Source organism: Athene noctua, chromosome 1 (assembly GCF_965140245.1).
Source record: "Athene noctua chromosome 1, bAthNoc1.hap1.1, whole genome shotgun sequence".
Classification (NCBI taxonomy): Eukaryota; Metazoa; Chordata; class Aves; order Strigiformes; family Strigidae; genus Athene; species Athene noctua.
Genome location: NC_134037.1, coordinates 17,615,917 through 17,634,745, shown reverse-complemented (window position 1 = coordinate 17,634,745; position 18,829 = coordinate 17,615,917). Strand labels below are relative to the sequence as shown.

The following is an 18,829-nucleotide window of genomic DNA, read 5'->3' as shown; positions in this document are numbered from 1 at the left end:
GAGTTGGAGCACATTTCCTGTACCAAATCAGCAGTCAAGTTACTGTTGGCCAACCAGTGGTTCTTATGTTGCCTTCCACAGAGATGAGCTATGGTGATCTCTTACAGACACTAGCTGACAAATACCCATATTATTTCCTTGAAGGGAAGGGAATCTTTAAGTTCTTGCATTCCTTACTTATGTCATCAGCTTGCTTATAAGGGTCACTTCACTAGACACCAATACACAACATGGAGAGCAACAAAATAGAATAACGTTTTTATTAAAAAGCAGCACTAACCATCCCCATTCCCAGTCCTGATTCCCCTTCCAAGGAAATAGGAATTTCAAATCAAGGCAGTGCCAGATGAGAAGACATATTACCCAATTTGATGGAGACAGCACCACGGTGTTTTTCTGTTAGCACCTGGAAATCCTCATGCCTTAAAACAGTGATTAGCTTCAGTGCTAATCCTGGGGAAAAGACTAAGAGCTGCTAGTGTCTCCCATGGCAGCAGCAACCATCTTCCACTGTATTAGTGATCTTAAAGTCTGGCACAAAGAAAGAGAAAGCCCCTGAGAAGGAATAGGAAAAGGAAGACTAAAGAGCATTTAAACTAAGATTGTCAGTCTAATCAGGCTTTAGGCTAAACTGTCAATATCATCCACAGCAAGCAGGTCATTTAGAACCTCCCTTCTGCACCAGCCTCTCTATCCTACAGCTCATTTTTCAAGTCATCCAAAATGGGATAGCTTATCATGTGCACCTTTGTTACTCTATACAAGACTAACACTGTGTGTCAAAAATATTTTGGTTTATTCTTTAATTGAAACAGAAGCTGACCAGGTTCCACCTCCATGAAAAAAATATCACATTTAAAATTGGTTACACTAATAGCCTCCAGTAACATTCAAAACAGCACACTATCAACAAAACAAAACCCATGATGTTCTAAAGAAATACCCATGTTGTCCTCAAAATATTTGTTACACAGAATACAATCAAGTTTACCGGTTATGACAATTCATAGAATTTCTGCAATGTTTTCTTGAGATGTGTACAGTTCACTGCTGCAGTGCATCAAATAGCACAGTGTGGCACGTGCTATTTCTCCATAAAAAGGCCACTGGAATACCCATCTGACTATGAACCAGGTTGCTAACTGCTGCGCAAACTCTCTCAAGAAAAGAAGTTTCCTGAAGATCTCACAGCTCATCTTTATCCCAGTCATCCAGATCCACATCACTGAGATCAATATCATCTTCAACTGGAAGCTGTGAAAAAAGGAAAGTTTTGAGCAGGTGTTACTTCATCCTTACGCTAAAGCTCCCTCCTGTCATCTCTTTCATTCACAAAAACTCGAAGTATATTAAGCACAAGTGATCAGAGTTTAGACTAGAAGGTTGTTTTCTACTAATAAAAATACTCCAGATAAAGGGAAATACAGATAAACTCTGTAACAGAACTACTATTGTATTCTGTAATTTAATTCCATTGGAAGTAGATCAAAGGATTGTAGTGATTTTGGTTTTTACAGCAATGTTGAACCTTAAGAACACACTTAATCACCATGTTATTTATGACACAGGCTCTCCCTTACAAAACCTGACATTAAGACTTTGATGGTAAAGTCAGGGTATCACACAACTGAAGTCGCTACAACATTTGGGTCCTGAATGCATACACTACCACCTCCCTTGGGTAATAACACATTTTAGCCTCAGGATATAATCTAAAAATTGAATCCCTGAACAGCTAGGCAGGAATATCTGTCCACAACGTCAGATGATGAATCTGGTGTTTGGTCTGGTGGCAGGATTTAGGTAGTGGGAAGTCATCAACACAGTTTGCCACAATCTTTGAAGAACAAGAAATTCCACATTGCCAGTTCTTGGTTACTCTACCCAGTCACTTCTGAAGCTAGCAAGTCATCAGCACTTAAGAGATGGAGCACCTCTTACCTCACCATCTTTGCCATCCCAAGGTTCAACTGAATGAATTTTAGGGAAAGCTCCACCACCCACTGGTGCTGTAGAGCCACGACCAACAGATAGTTCCCTGAGGAAAAAAAAGTAGAAGTTAAATTTAATAATTTCTCTAGTCTCCATCCACCTGGAACAATGCCTGCTTCGGATAAAAGGAAATCAGCTTTGAGATCTCCTATCTTGAAGCAAATCTAAACTGTCTGGAAGCAAAAGCTTTTCAAATTGAGAAGCAGAAAGTGATAAGTCCCCTTAAAGCTGCATTGCAAATTTACAATTGGATCCAAAGAGACAAACTATGTGAGCTACACTATTTCATATTTCAGCAGTGTAACAGTCATGGACAAATACAGCCCCTTCAACAGTAATAAGTTTATCACTTAAAGCAACTCAAGAGGAGTCTATAATTCTAGTTTTGGAAGTCACCTGCAACTGTTAGTTGAAATTGCTAGTGATCTTTTTTTAGTGGAAACTAAGCCTCCACAGGTTACAATGGGTCAGAGGTAACCAGTTTCTGCTTTAACTCTCCATTTTGTACTTGCTAGCTAGGCTTGCTCAAAAAGCCTAACATAAAATCCTGAAGAGCTAATTGCTTTGCATTCTTTCAGAGGCAAGTAAGACTGAATAAGTATTCCTCCCTAGGTGGAGTCTACAACTTTTATGATCTTCTCTGCGCCCATTTCCTTACTTTGGTCAACATGGTTGAGACTGCCTATTAGATAAAAAAGGCTGCACTCAGCAAGCTGAGTTAACAGCCAGCTACACCAACTGTGATTGTACTGCTTTCTCTAGGCACAGCTGAGCTGAAGGCTCAAGTAAGAGATTATTCTAGCAAGTACTGCTCTGTAGTCAGGCAACACCAAACCAATTATCTAATGCAGTGTAAGCTGTTAAATTAGCTGTTGTGTCCTGGAAGCACCATCCACCCTCACCAGGAGAGACTTCACCAAGATGAAATTTATAGACTGTTTGCTATGTCAGAGAAAGGCAGGCATTTATCTCACATGCATTACCATAGACTGTCTGGTATTACTCTTTTTAAAAATCTGAATCCTAAATTTTATCTGATGCTCTGAGAATGTTCCCTTTCTGGCATTAAGAAGAAATTCTCATCACTTGCACAGTTAAGAGAATATCGCACTGTTTCCACTAATCCAGCAGAAAGAGTTCAATTAAATGTGCTTCTTAGAGCAAGGTGAGGAGAGACTGTTGTGTTTGCTTTCACAATTCTGACTGTCCTCACAGAATCATCAATGTTGGAAAAGACCTTGAAGATCCTCCAGTCCAACCGTTAACCTAACGTTTTCAGTTCCCAACTACACCAGATCCCTCAGCGCTACGTCAACCCAACTCTTGAACACCTCCAGGGATGGGGACTCCACCGCTGCCCTGGGCAGCCCATGCCTTTACCATCCTCCAAGCAAGGACATGGAAGTAACACCGCTAACATAAGCTCTCAAAGGCTCTTACATACCTTATACCAGTTGGTGTTCTACCCAGAAACAAAGCTGCCACTTCAATTTGACCATGCTTAAATAATAGTTTAAGTTTAGCTGCTCCATTTCAGTGCTGCTGCTGCCGCCTTCTGTCCTCCTCTCCATTTCCTTTCCCCATTCAATTCTTCACAGCACTAACTCTTGCCCAACCGCACAAAAGTCAGTTTCAGGGAACTTAAGCTGAGCAGAGCGCTACTGACTTTTTGGATGGATTGCTTCAGCTCCCCCAATTAGTTTATCAGATGCCAGAAGAATGGGAAGACAGGACTAGACCAAACTGGAAAGATCAACACACAGGATCTCAAGAGCACCCATTTAGATTCCCAAACTGGGAACTTCCCAATCAGAATGTACCATGTGAATTAAACAGCACTGATTACAAAGTCCCCAGAGAACTAGAAGTGAGCTTTGATCTTGAAAAGTTCAAGAGCTGTGTTAAAAATACCATTTAAATCTGAACAGCCAATTTCTTAATTCTGTCCATCACAAAAAGGTAGTGAGTGGTTTATTAGTTTCAATCCCCACTGAAATCATTCCCTTACTCCAGGAAATGCTCTTTGTCTTAACTGTGCAAGTCTCATCTGATCCAGGAGAGCCTGATTTTCATCTGAAGTGTCACAGCCCCAGTTACAGAAAGATTGGTTTAAGTCACTTAAGGATTTCATACCTGAGAAACTCGTTAATCCCTTGCTCACTGAATGATCCTTTCAGAAGGGCAAATTTCATCTTCCGAGCATTAACAGCTGCCATTGCTGGGTACCCAAAGCCTCCAATCCCTAAAGAGCTCTCAAGATCTGACTGGGCACCTGCTTCTGTCCACAGCCACCTTGAGAAAAAGAAAAAAGAAAATTAATAATTAGGATAGGCACTACAGTAATTTTGAAGTCATACATATCCTGCAACCCTGCAGAGTTCAAGCCAGGCTCTGAACTGCCCTTGACAGTGTCAACTGTTACTGAAGTCAGAAGGGAATAGCAGGGTCCCAATCCTGAACCATGTAACAGATGAAAGCCCCTCCTCAACAGCACCTCTAGGCCAGCCAGCCCCATACTCACAGACACTGAAAGCCAGATCAGATCAGCCACAAAAGGAAGTCCAGGGAAGGAACTATGTTACCAATCTGAACAAATAAATCGCTATACTTTAGCTTGTATTAAGGAAGGTTTAAGACGGCTCAAGCCACAGATTTAAACATGGCAAAGTACTGTCCAAATCTGGCTGTAGAGGATTTCTGCCCAAAGACTGCAATACCAGTATTTCACTGAGTTCCTCACTGGTGAGGTCTCTGTTCCTCTAATGCTTAGCAACTCCCCTGAGGAAGCTCTGGAAATCAGCCAATCTCAGCATTTTGCCCCAGGCTTTCATGCCATTCAGCTCTCTTCACAGCAGTCAGTGTGCCAGACCAACTCTCACTTCCTAGAGAAGTCTCAGAGACCCTAACCTCCACTTGAAAGGGGGAGGAGAAAAGGCAAAGCCTGACAGCCTGCTTCTTTGAAAGCATCAAACTTGTTACTAAACTGCACATTTTTTTAGAATTCAACAGTCATAGTGGCAGACTCGCTGGCTAGCAAAAGACTCTAATAGAGCCACAGTATCCCCTTCCACATTAGTGAAATACCAAGATATACTATCCTGAACAAGAAGCAACTCTTATCTGCAGGTAAGTTGCCATTATACCAATTTATCCCATTATCTCTATAAATACTCATATCTTTTCCTGGAAACCAGTCTACGATGACACTTACCCCCACATTTTCTTTTTGTATTTTTCAGCCATTTTTAACATGACATCCAGGTAAGAATTCCTCCCTGAAGCTCCTGTTTGTTAGACAGAATTGGACAAGTTAAAAGACAAAACTGCTTGCTTTGAGTGACAAATTCATACAGAAATCTGCTTGTTTGCATGTCTACCTGTGTCAAGAATATGAGGCAGGACAGAAACTATGCAGAGCTGATGAGCATCACAGGTACTCTTCAGAACATCTTCACTAATTATCTAAAAGAAAGTGGCATAAAGTCAGTGAGAATAAGAGTTGGTTACCCAGCTGTGACTGCACTTCCCTCCAACAGCATATTAGCTCCACCCCACAAGGTAATAAGCACTGAAACAACTTGACACTAAAGCTTACAAGCCTCTCTCCCCTACTTTACTGGTCCCCCAGCATAAGACTAATTACAAAGGGGCCCACATCAAGGACCTCACAGCAACACTCCCTACTCTAGTGAGACCGAAGGATTACTACCCTCCCCTGGTTTTTCAGGTAGGTAGTGATGACATCCTCAGGAGAAGGCCTAAAGCAATGAAGAGAGACTTCTGGTCCTTGGGAAAACTGCTTAAGGGGTCGGGGGCACAAACTGAGTTCTCCTCCATCCCTTTGGTTGGGGGGATGGATGAGGAAGATTACAGGAGAATTCAGCAGATAAATGGGTGGCTCCAAGACTGGTGTTACCATCAGGGCTTTGGATTCTCCAATCATGGGTTGGTATACAGGGCACCAGACCTTTTGACATTAGACAGAATGCACTTGTCCCGGAGAGGGAAGGGGATTTGGGGGCAGGAGTTAGCTGGGCTCGTTGACAGAGCTTTAAACTAGATTTGAAGGGTGAAGGGGGCAAAACATTGACCCATCTGAAGTGCATGTATACCAATGCACACAGCATGGGTAACAAACAGGAGGAGCTTGTAGCCATGATAAAACAGGAAAATTATGATGTTGTTGCTATCACAGAGACATGGTGGGATGTCTCCCATGACTGGAGTGTGCCAATTGATGGTACAAGCTCTTTAGGAGGGACAGACAGGAAAGAGAGGTGGTGGGGTGGCTCTGTATGTTAAGGACTTGTCCTGGTTCAGCTAGGATAGGGTTAAGCTTCCCAACAGAGAGAGAGGGGGAAGGGATCTCCAGCCGGGTCATTCATACTATGCTGGCATCAGGTCCAGGGGCGGAACCTTTTTCACCCTGCTCTTTGGCAGGCGCGGTGGCGGGAATCCTTTGTCCGTAAACAAGCTAGCGGTATTTCTCTGTATATTTTTTATCTTGCTCACTGTTACTGCTGTTTATTGTTATTATCACTGTTACTGTTGTTGTTCAGATTGTTTTATCACTCTGTTGTATTAAACTCCTTGTTACTTTAGCCCGGGTCTGTGCCTCACTTCCAGCCTGACCGGCCGCGGGTGGGGGAGGGGCAACGGACACGTGCTCTCAGATCCCGGCAGGAATTAAACCTACACAGGACTGTTATGATTGCTTCAAGCACAGGTGTAGTGAAGACAGGGTGGAGTGTCTTTGCATTAGAATCAAGACGAAGGCCAACACGGCAGATGCTGTAGTAGGAGTCTACTACAGGCCACCCACCCAGGACAGAGAGATGGACAAGATATTTTATAGGCACTTAGGTGAAATCTCACCATCGCTTCCCCTTGTTCTTGTGGGCGACTTTAACTTCCCAGACATCTGCTGGAAATACAACACAGCAGAACGAGACCAGTCCCAGAGATTCCTAGAATGTGTGGGAGAATTTCCTGACACAGCTGGTGAGTAAACCGACCAGAGAAGGTGCCCTGCTGGATCTCCTCTTTGTGAACAGAGAAGGGCTGGTGGACGATGTGGACGTTGGAGGCCAACTAAGGCACAGCGATCATGAAATAATAGAGTTCTCTATTCTTAGAGAGGTCAGGAGAGAGCTAAGCAGGACTGACATCCCGGACTTCAGAAGGGCTTTGTCTTGTTTAGGCACCTGCTTGAAAGGATCCCCTGGGAGACTCTCCTGAAGGGTACAGGGGCCCAGGAAGGCTGGGCACTCTTTAAGAAGGAAGTGTTAATGGCTCAGGAGCAGGCAGTCCCCAGGTGCTCTAAGAGAAGCCGATGCCAGAGAAGACCACCCTGGCTGAACAGGGAGCTTTGGCTGCAACTCAGGGAGAAAAGCAGAGTTTACAGCCTTTGGAAGAAGGGGCTAGCCACACACAGTGATTACAGAGAGGCTGTGAGGCTATGCAGGGTGGAAATCAGAAGGGCTAAAGCCCAACTGGAAATTAAATTTGGCCTCTGCAATCAAGGATAACAAGAAAAGTTTCTATAAGTATGTCAGTAGCAAAGGAAAGTCCAGGGAGAGCCTCCATCCCCTGCTAGATGCAGGAAGAAATATAGTAACAAGTGATGAGAAGGCTGAGGTGCTTAATGCCTTCTTTGCCTCAGTCTTTAACAACAAGATTAGTTGTATTGATGAAATCCAGCCTCCACAGCCAGAATACAGAGACTGGGAGAACGACCCCCCCCTGCAATCCAGGAGACAGTCAGTGACCTGCTGCATCACATAAACATGCACACGTCTATGGGACCAGATGGGATACACCCGAGGGTGCTGAAGGAGCTAGATAGGTCTGGCGAGCAGCCCAGCCATCATTCTATCATTTACCAGCAGTCTTGGCTGACCAGGGAGGTCCTGACTGATTGGAAATTGGCCAGTGTGGCGCCCATCTGTAAGAAGGGTCAGAAGGATGATCCGGGAAATTACAGGCCTGTCAGCTTGACTTCAGTGCCTGGGACGCTGATGGAGCGGCTCATCCTAAACACCATCATGCAACACATGAGGGACAACCAGATGCTCAGGCCCAGTCAGCATGGGGTTATGAAAGGAGGTCCTGCCTGACAAACCTGATCTCCTTCTATGACAGGGTGACCTGCTTATTGAATGAGACAAAGGCTGTGCATGTTGTTTACCTTGACTTTAGCAAGGCCTTTGACACCATTTCCCACAGCATTCTCCTGGCAAAAATGGCTGCTCAAGTTTTGGGCAGTCGCACACTTCGCTGGCTAATAAACTGGCTGGATGACCAGGCCCAGAGAGTTGTGGTAAACGGAATTAAATCCAGTTGGCGGCCGGTCACGAGTGGTGTCCCCCAGGGCTCGGTTTTGGGGCCACTCCTCTTTAACATCTTTATTGATGATCTAGACGAGGGGATCGAGTGCACCCTCAGTCAGTTTGCAGATGACACCCAGTTGGGTGGGAGTGTTGATCTGCTCGAGGGCAGGGAGGCTCTGCAGAGAGACCTGGACAGGCTGGAGCCATGGGCTGAGGCCAACTGGAGGAGTTTCAATGAGGCCAAATGCCGGGGGCTGCCCTTGGGCCACAACAACCCCCAGCAGGGCTACAGGCTTGGGGAGGAGTGGCTGGAGAGCTGCCAGTCAGAGAGGGACCTGGGGGTACTGACTGACAGCCAGCTGAGTATGAGCCAGCAGTGTGCTCAGGTGCCCAAGAAGGCCAATGGCATCCTGGCTTGTGTCAGCAATAGCGTGGCCAGCAGGGACAGGGAAGGGATCTTACTCCCGTACTTGGCACTGGTGAGGCTGCCCCTCGATTCCTGTGTTCAGTTTTGGGCCCCTCACTACAAAAAGGACATAAGAGTTACTCAGACATGTCCAGAGAAGGGCTACAAAGCTGGTGCAGGGTCTGGAGCACAGGTCGTACGGGGAGCAGCTGAGGGAACTGGGGGTGTTTAATCTGGAGAAGAGGAGGCTGAGGGGAGACCTTATCACCCACCTGAAAGGAAGCTGCAGAGAGCTGGGTTTGAGCCTCTTTAGCCTAGTATAAAGCAACAGGACAAGAGGTAATGGCCTCAAGTTGCACCAGGGAAGGTTTAGACTGGGTATTAGGAAGCATTTCTTTACAGAACAGGTTGTTGGGTGTTGAAATGGGCTGCCCAGGGAGGTGGAGTCCCCATCCCTGGAGGTGTTCAAGAGTAGGGTCTATTTAGAGCTTAAGGATATGCTGTAGGTGAGAACTGTGCTAGGAGAATGGTTGGACTAGATGATCTCCAGGGTCCTTTCCAACCTAGATGATTCTGTGAAAGAATTCACAGAGTCTTTCACTGAGACTTGCAGCAACAGGAAAGTAAGCAGTACCAAATAAGGCTTTGCAGAAAGCACAGCAAGATGTCATTTCTTGCTCAAAATCACTGTCCTTTGACCAAGGCTGGGAACAGCACACCCAGACCTATGCATATGCCTGTAGGTTTCATTCATGGTACTGCTAGCATAAGGAGAGCCAGCAGGCTGCAGCACTTGAAAATGAGGACACTTAATCAACATTAACCAAAGCAATTCCAGTTTTGTATGATCTACCTTAAAAAGGTTAAAAAGGCATCTCAACCGACAAAATAACAAGTGACAAAACCCTGCCCTCTTGTTATAAGAGAAAACATGGGGCACAGAACTCAAGCTTTTCACTTGTTCCTCAAGAGAGGATTCAGACACCCTGGTACCATCCTGTCACTGTGTCAATTCTGGTAATCTTTCAGTCAACAACAATTTCACAGTAAAAAATAAACAGAAAGCTGAACAATTAGACTTACCTTCCTTGACTTTTTGCTGCAAAACAGTGCCCAAGCAGCACACTTAGGCTATTTTATTTAGAGTTAATACAGTCCTGTAAAAACTGCTGCAAAAAATATAACAGAAAAGCAATTTGAGCAATGTAGAGGTACCTCCAGGAGCTCAGGTGGTGGTGCATTATCAGAAAACAGATCCAGAGCACGAGCAGTGATATCAGATCTAGTTCTCCCACCATCATAATCAACAGGATCTTCTCCTTTCTGGAAGATTTTAATGGTAGGAAATCCACGAATCTGCAAGACAAGTTTAAGCCATCAGCTCAAATCTGAGTATTTATGGTTGAAGTAATCTAGAACACATCAGAGTAGCAGATAAAGAGAAAAGAAGAGATTTAACATCTATGTGAATCAAATCCCACAGCATGTTATGATGTGATTCTGTGACTGAACTTGAACAGTTTTGTAGCTTTCTATTTGTGACATAATTCAAAAAGTTAACGTACACCAAAACACTGTTTCAAGTTTAGGCCTGATGAATCAGCAATAGCTTCACCTCAGTCCAGCTGCACCAAGAACTACAGGTTTAAGTATCATGAGGACTATCTGAACTCTTCATGTTTATTAGGCATTAGTTCCCTGATTTGTCTGGGGGGGACAACACTGTGCCTACAGGGCAACAAGTGGGCCTTAAGCTCCCTCTGCTACACTTCCAGTAAAACTTGTTCAGTGTTCCTGCTGACTGCCAGCCATGTGCACTTACAGGGAAAACAAGCAGTAGACTCATAAGCTCCCTGTACTGTATTAAAAATTAAGTAATATCAGTTTACTTTGGGGGCACAGCATAGCTGATCTGGGCAGCTAATATTGTGGGAGTGATTCCTGATAACTGACTTCAAGCTGTACAGATACAAGTGTGGGTTCTGGAGACACCCAGCCAGAAAACAAAAAAACAGTCTGAAAGGAGAGACCTTTCACTTCAGATGACCATGCTATACAAGATCTTATGAAAATAAACAGCCTTTATCATCACCAACATCCAGCCTTATTCCCTTCTTCTCACCCCATTTATTTATATTGTTACTGACATTCAGGAATTAATTATTTGTCAAAAAATGGTATCTGTCACTTAACATTATTTTTAGCACAAAACATTTGAGTGGTACCAGACCAAGGAACAACTCAGTAAGCATTAAGGGGAAATCTGACTTACTAGATATGGAAAGGAAGTTATAACCACTGCAGAGCACACTCACCCCGTATCGGCTTGCCAGCATCTGATTGACTGTTGCATCTACTGCAGCCAGCTTTACTTTTCCCTTTGTTTGTTCCTTCACCTCGGTGGCAGCAGCTGCCCATTCTGGCTCCAGGCTGAAAAACAAAGAGTTCAAGTGCTTTAAGCTCTCAGACCTAGCAAAGGTTACCACATTCCAACAGTATTTAACTTATTTGGGGGAAAAAAAAAAAGTCTGCAGAGAATGACAGCTACGAGGGTTATTCCAAGTGAGACTGAAGTCCTGCATCTGAAGGAATGAAACGGTTAATATAACTTCTGGATCTTACTTCCCTGGTAACTGTGAATTTTACTGCTGAGGAGCACAGCCAAAACAGCACCAAGGTGTCCTGAGCAGGAGAAGCCCACACACTTTTGTTGAAGCACCTTACAGAAAACCCCACTTCTAATATACCAGAGACGCAAGGTCTCTTTTAGGGGATTAAGGGTATCACACAAAAATGAGCACTAATGGGAAGTGAATTGTCAAAGAAAAGTCTCGTTTACTTTTTGCAGTGCCCACACCACGGGGCATAAAACTCCACCATCCACACATCGTCACTATTTATGACGTTCTTATCAAAGCTGTCATCAGTCAGCTCAATCACATCCTTCTTATCTCCACCTCCACTCTCCCGGCTCTGTAAGAAACAAACAGACCCTCGCATAAGTAACCAAAATTGGTTTCCCCACACAAGCCTTCTCCTGTGTGTCATGTTTACCAAATGGTCTTTATTTGAATGAGATACAAACCAGGCAGTGTTAGGTCATACAAACTCTCCCATTTTAGAGCTGATAATACACACAGCCTACTCCCACAGCACTTTCAAAAAAAAAGCTAGCAAGCAAACTTCTTAAAAAAAAAAGAGAAAAACCAGGTCAAACAAGAATATGTGGGAATGCTTCCACACTTCATGCTCTGATCTGTCCAAGAACACAGTGCTCTCCAGCCCCCCCATCCCACTGTGCCCTGGTTTCCCGGCAAAACAAATGAGTGCAATACACACTACAGAGTACAGTCCATCCAGGTCTTCTATCTGGCCAACCTGAGGATGTTTGAGTATACTTGATCCATAATTTAGAAAAAGTAGTAGGAGACAAACTTCTCAATTTACCTTCAGGAAGAAATCCAGTAAGCCAACTTCAGAAAACTACCAAATTAAAAAAAAAAACTCAGGGAACTGAGGGTCCTGGTAGACAAGAGGAACATGAGCCAGCACTGCACCCCTCTAGCAAAGGTGACCAGCAGCCTCCTGAACTGCACTAGGCAGAGTTGCCAGCAGGTCTTGGGGAGGGGATCTTTCCCTCTGCTCAGCACTGTATGAAACAGTGCTGGATCTAGGACTGGACTCCACAGTATGAGATGTGCACACACTGGAGCAAGTCCAGCCAAAGGTCAAAGCTGGTTAAGAGCTTTGAACATCTGATATATGATGAGAGGTTGAGAAAGCTGGGATCGTTCAGCTAGAAAAAGAGAAGGCTCAGAATGAATCCTATGAATGTATATAAATATCTGTTTTCTTTATTCCCCTCCACTCAAAGGCAGACTCTTCTTCACAGTGCCCAGTGAAAGAACAAAAAGGGTGTAAGTTGAAACCCAAGAATTTAATTTAAACATAAGAGAAAACTTTTCTACTGTGAGGGTGATTAAACACTGGAACAGGTTACCCAACAAGTGCCATCTGTGGGGAGCCTCAGTCCTTGAGGATACTCACGGATTGATGGGACACAGCTCTGAGCAATCTGCTTTACCTGACCCTGCACTGGGCAGCTGGGCTGGACTAGACAGCCTCCAGAGGTCCTTTCCAACTTCAACTATTCTGTTAACTGAGTCAGGACCACAAGCTCTGATCTCCTGTACAGGACAGTCTCCAGTTGAAAATAAACATACATTCCCTCAAATACCTGTTTCCCAGAACTATATCCTCCACTTCTGCCACTAAGACGGTCTTTCACCAGGGACCGAAGAGCACTTAAAGCAGCATCAACAATAGCATCACTTGTCCTGCCACCTGTAATGCAACAAAATGAGTGATTAAATCATTAAAAAGCCAGTTTAAGGCAGGCCCTGACTTAATTACAAACTTAACATTCCCTTATCCTCAGGACTTTTCAGGAAAAGGAAGACTGGGCTACGATTGATATGGTACTAGTGGTGGGACATTACTGACTTGTATATACAAACAGCAGGATTGACTTCACTTTTCAACTACCCACCTTATCTGATGGGGGCTGACTGTGGCAAGCTCCCAGTAAACGGAAGAAAGGAATAATGTGAGGGTGTTGCGGCACTGGAACAGGCTGCCCCGAAGAAGAAGCAGTTGTGGATGCCCCATCACTGGAAAGGCCAGGCTGAATGGAGCTGAGAAACCTGGTCTAGTGGAAGGTGTCCCTGGCCACAGCAGGGGGGTTGGACTGGATGATCATTAAGATCCTTTCCAACCCAAACCATTCTGTGATTCTACAAATAATTCTTTGGATCTGCCTATCAACCTCCACCAGCTACAAACTGCAGGTGGGACTGTTAGCCCATGCTAAGACATGCACAATTTGGTCAAACAAGTCCCACCCATCTGTCTCTGAGTTACTACAAGCACTAGAGAGGAAAGAAATACTACACAGCATTAACAGCTACCATAATTACTGTATACAGGAAAGTTTTTAAGCATGCAACACACAAAAGAGCACCACATTTACCCTGGTAATCTTCTGCTTTGTTTTTATTGGCTCCAAATATCTTGATAGTTGGAAACCCTCTGACTCCATACTGTCCACCCAAGGACTGATGTTTGTCTGCATCTACTGCACCTACTTTCACTACACCCTGTGGAAGTAAAAACAAAAATTAAGATAAGCCTTCTACAGTGATTTAACACATATTATATATTGTGTATGCTGGAGAGAGTTACTGGGAGAGCAAGAAAACAGTCACCAGAAGAGAAGTGTTATGCCCCTAAAAGCATTAAACTACAGAACATCATACACTCATTTCTTTCTTCATCCTCACAAACTAGATTTTAAAATGTTTGGGGGTTTGTTTGGCTTTTGTTTGTTTTTTTTAAAAAAGGAATATATTCTACACAGGCAAGAGTTCATCAAATCATAACCAAATTTTCTGTAATTAAAGAAATACTCATTACCAACTGCTTACAAAACTGTTTTGAAATATTCAGTTCATGCTGTTCCTGTACTTCAGAGGCAGGTGACAGCACAGTGAGGAATAAAAGAAACACACTATTTTGGGGGATGGCTGGATTCTAGTGTCTTCTGGTGCTGTTAAAAGCAGCCCTGGAAAACAGTAATGGGAATTCAGAAGAACAGAATTTACTTGCTTCCTCTATTATTCAATGACTACTTGAAAAAACCCCCACAAAAATCCTGACTGAAGTACCTCGGACTGGACAAGTATGATTAAAAACTGATGTGGTTTTGGGGACCAAACTCCACCTCCCAAGCCAGATGACAAACAGCCAAATTCTCCTCAATCCACTGCCACAAGCACACTGGAAAGGTTACTTACTTTTAATGCTGTTGCTGCTTTCTTCCACTCAGGTGTTAGTCTTTGACAATGACCACACCTTTTAGAAAAAAGAAAAAAACCCACCAGTAAATGTCATTCAGAACTGACAACTATTTCACAAAGTACAGAGTGGTCTTGCTGGGTTTGCAATTACAGAACAGTCACTCACAGCAAAACTGTAGGGGACTTAAGATCTACTCCTAAAGAGGGGAAGAGGCTATGTCAAATCACACCATCACTCAGACTTCTGAAGAAAAACCTCCACATGTAAGTACATACACACACATCTCAAAAGCTACCTGGCTTTCCTAACACAGATGCAAACAAAAGCACCAAAATCCAGATTCACACACTAGCCTGCTTGTTGCCAGCCAAAATGGACCTGTGATGAGGCCTGAAAAATTATTCTAGAGGTAACTTCTTAATAACCAAGAATTTGTGGCAAATTTCCTGTTGGTGCTTGAGGAAGAAGATCAACAGCTGACTTGTGTATAATCACAACATCACAAGGAGCTGCCAATCCACCCGTTCTACACTTTATTGTCATTGTTCAGTAAAGCTTCCTGTTACCTGTAAAGCTGCAACAACACTAGAAGAGGGACAGCAAGCTTCCCCTAAACCTCTGTCCAAACAGTTAGGCCATTGCAACAGAAGGCCCCTTTCTACAGAACACAGATCTTGGGATAGCAGTAGCGCAGAGGACTTGTGCAAAGATGGAATCACCAGAATTTACATGGAAGAGACTCCATTCCTCTGGACATGAGCAGGATGGGAGATAGAGGTGCTAAATTAAGATCCACAAAAGCAGTATTTTTCAACGGAAACTGGAAATTCTAAGTGCAAACTCGATATGTGCTTTCACATCAGATTCAGGTTCAGAAAGACGGAAGTGAGGGGACTTCTCACATACTGCACTTTGATCAGCCACTTTTAATACTAATTTCGGCAGAAAAAAATTGAAGTAGTAAAATGGCATAAGGTTCTGCTATTAAACCCTAATTGTCAACTTGAAAAAATTTCTGCCTTTTTCCCTTGTGAGGATATTTAAAACAGAAATCCCAACTACTGCAATTTTGCTAGTCAGGAGGCCTTTAAGCTGATAACTGTACTGCCAACAACCAAATGAAACCATGGACTGATCAGCAGCAGATTCCTAGGCTGCTCCTCCATGATAAGAGCAAGCAAGTACATACACAGCTGTAATTCTTACCATGGGGCGTAGAACTCCACGAGCCACAGGCTCTCACTCTGAATGACTTCCTTGTTGAAGTTAGTTGGTGTTAGCTCTATCACGTCATCACTGGCTGAATATAAACCGTTAACTGCCAGGAATAACGTGCAGCTCACTGTGCCTACAACAAAAAGCAAAGCAATCAGCATTCCTGCAGAACATTTACGATTCTCCTGTTGCCATGGCTAAATCATCTCTCCATTCCCTGCAAGTTAGCAGGGGGGAAAAAAAAAAAAGGGGAGGGGGGGAAGGGATTCCAGTTTGACCAGGAAAAAAATAAAAGGAAATTAAGGTGAGATATATGCTTTCCCTCCTCACTTAAATCATGATTCCACAAAATCTTTATTTTCTGTGCCTAAAGTGAGCTGGAGTTATGCCACTCCTCCTGTGGCTCCCCAGAGAGCATTCTGTCAAAGCTACTACCCTAACTATTACTGGCACCAGACCAGAACTTCCACAGGGATCCCCATGATCAGCTAGGTTTTTTTCAGCTCTTTCTCGTACAAACTCCTAGGGTAAATGCCCACGCCTCTTGCACAGCAGGCACTCAAACACATCTTTCACAGGATCACATAATGCAGGACTGTCCCAACTAGTCTTAGTACAGTTACACTGATTTTAGGACCACCACTTGATGGACTGATAGTGTAAGAAGCTCCTTCGTTTTTGCTCATGAGGATCTTCGTCTATCATTGATTTATCTCTCTAGCAACAGACTGGAAGACAAAAGCTAAATCTCTCTGGTTAACAACTCAAGCACCCTTAGAAGGCTAAAATAAGAAAATCATTAAAAGGTAGAAGGAAATTGCGTTCTCTTAAGGACTTCATACTTCTGGTTACTTATGGATCTTAGTGCTTGAGCCTCTGCACATAAAACCTCGTAATCCTTCCTTCTACCTAGTCAGAGAGATTCAAAGATGACAAGCATCTCTGCAGCAAAACCCACATAGCAAAAAACTTTTCTTAATCCACCAAAGACTGGGGGGAGTAAGAGCTCAGACACTGAAGTCAGAACTGGGCAAAAAATAGTTACCTTTGCTGCAAGGGGTTAATAACTTGCATAGGAAACCACATGTTCCCTCTCAAGACCAAGCACAAGAAAGATACAGTTCAGTGATGCAGAAACTCTACAGCACATGGTACACACTGCACAGCATCACCTACGCATATCAATTCTGCTCAAGAAAAGCCAGTTTCATTACACCAATTCTGCAGGTGAGAAAATCTGACAGAACTAACATCTTCCAGGTTACTCAACCAGAGATCAGGACTGGACTGCCACACTGCAACCCAGCACCCCATCCACTGCACCACTCCCCCTCTTAACAGCTTCTTCTAGCCTTAGGATCCAACCCTTTTCTTCTGGGGTGATCCTAGTTGGTTTCTACCAACAGATTTACATATTACATTGGCTCTCTTCCTTCAGAAAGCCCACACACAAACAGCACTTCATCAGGACTGGAGAACCGACTTCCAAGGCAATCTGTGGCTGCCGCAGCATGTTACGGTGACCTACAGCAGCAGCTGCCACTGGGGTAGAGCAAGAAAATAAGGATGGAAAAAGCTATTTGAATGTTACAGGCACTCTCAAGAGAGATATTCTTCTCTACATGCAGTGAGACCACTAAATTGCAATCAGCCTATTTTGGCATCACTTGAAGAGATCTCTGGCAGATTACATTCACAAGCTGAACAGTGTTCACTCAGCCGTTCTAGTTTATACAAAATCACCTGCTATAGAGAACTCATGAAAGAAAGCACATGATGAAATTCACCTAGTCACATATTACTGCATTTTTAAAAACTCGAACTCATGAACTGGTGGCATAATTTTCCTTCCTGTAGTGAAATATTCAAGGTTTCATTCATCTTTAGCAAACAAAAAAGCCATTTTCCTACAAACATCTAAGCCAGGAAAATTTATATCTGTCCCTCATATTAAGGCAAAAAAAAAATAATCTCAGATAATCTGATTTCAAAAGTTGTTTTCTAATGCAACCAAATTACATAGACAGGAGCATTGTTAAACCAACTAAGGCAGCTCCATGCTGGTAGTACTAGTCACCACCGAAAAGCTAAGTTGTAACTCTCAGGATCCGTGAAAAAAAGCTTTTGCTACACGATGATAATGATTCTGTGAACCTTCTCCTTAAAATACCCACCCCTCCTGCAGCAGAGCTCTGTGTGCTGAAGCTCACACATCCCTGTACATAAGCCTTCCCCTTTCAACCCCGTGCAGTGTTAGCTGCACCTTCAGTATTTCTATAACAGGGTCCGAGCGGGACTACTTAACAGGTTTACCGATTTATTCAGCACAGAAGACCCAGCAGCAGGAGGAGGAGGGGAAGAGGAAGTATAGTTCCCCACGGACACCTCCTTTTGTCTTCAGCCATTACTTTCTTACTGCCCTTACAGCACTAGATTCCAGGTCAGGACAGCCAGGCAAGTAAACCACCCTTTACTGGAAATCAAAACTTTTTTTTTTTTTTTAAATTAGGGCGACAGATAAGCACCGTTTCCTGTTGTTGTTGCCGGGATCTTTAGGCCACCTACCTGCCCTCCGGTAACTCACAGAGCAACCGCGGGCGGTGCGCCCCGCGGCCCCCAGCCGGCACAGTGGCTCGGACCAGCAACGGCCAAGACACGACTGCGGGCGCTGCCCCCGCTCCACAAGTGACCCGCCCCGCCGCCGGCCACCCCGGAGCGAGGCCCGCACGGCCTAGAGCCCTCGCCCCTCCCCGAGCAGCAGACGGGCGCACGGCGGCTCCGATCCCGTCCCCGGCGCCCTCCCGCCGCCACCGGCCCGCACTCCCGGCGGAGCCCGGGAAGAGCGAAGCCGCGGCCGGCCCGCCGCCCCTCGGGCCGCCCCCGCGCCCCTCCGCAGCCGCGCCGCCCCCAGCCCGCGGCTCCTACCCCACCAGAGGCTGCCCGCCGCACGCGCCCCCATGGCTGCCCCTGCTCCCTCCGCCGCCGCTACTAGAGCCCGTCCGCCCCACCCCCGCCCCCGCGCCGCGCGTTC

At 44.6% G+C, this 18,829-nt stretch overlaps 1 protein-coding gene across 1 annotated transcript; it reads right to left on the bottom strand.

The window, feature by feature from the left end:
* Nucleotides 1-231: 231 nt before the first annotated feature.
* Nucleotides 232-18,796, bottom strand: PDIA6 (protein disulfide isomerase family A member 6). The gene is made up of 13 exons (XM_074895637.1): nt 18,724-18,796; nt 15,790-15,931; nt 14,580-14,637; nt 13,757-13,883; nt 12,965-13,071; nt 11,567-11,700; nt 11,043-11,157; nt 9,943-10,083; nt 5,370-5,454; nt 5,204-5,276; nt 4,126-4,284; nt 1,942-2,038; nt 232-1,254 (listed from the first exon to the last, which is right to left on the bottom strand). Exons 1-13 carry the CDS (start codon nt 18,755-18,757, stop codon nt 1,186-1,188), a joined length of 1,341 nt encoding a protein of 446 aa, XP_074751738.1. The 5' UTR covers nt 18,758-18,796; the 3' UTR covers nt 232-1,185.
* Between the last annotated feature and the right edge of the window lie 33 nt (nt 18,797-18,829).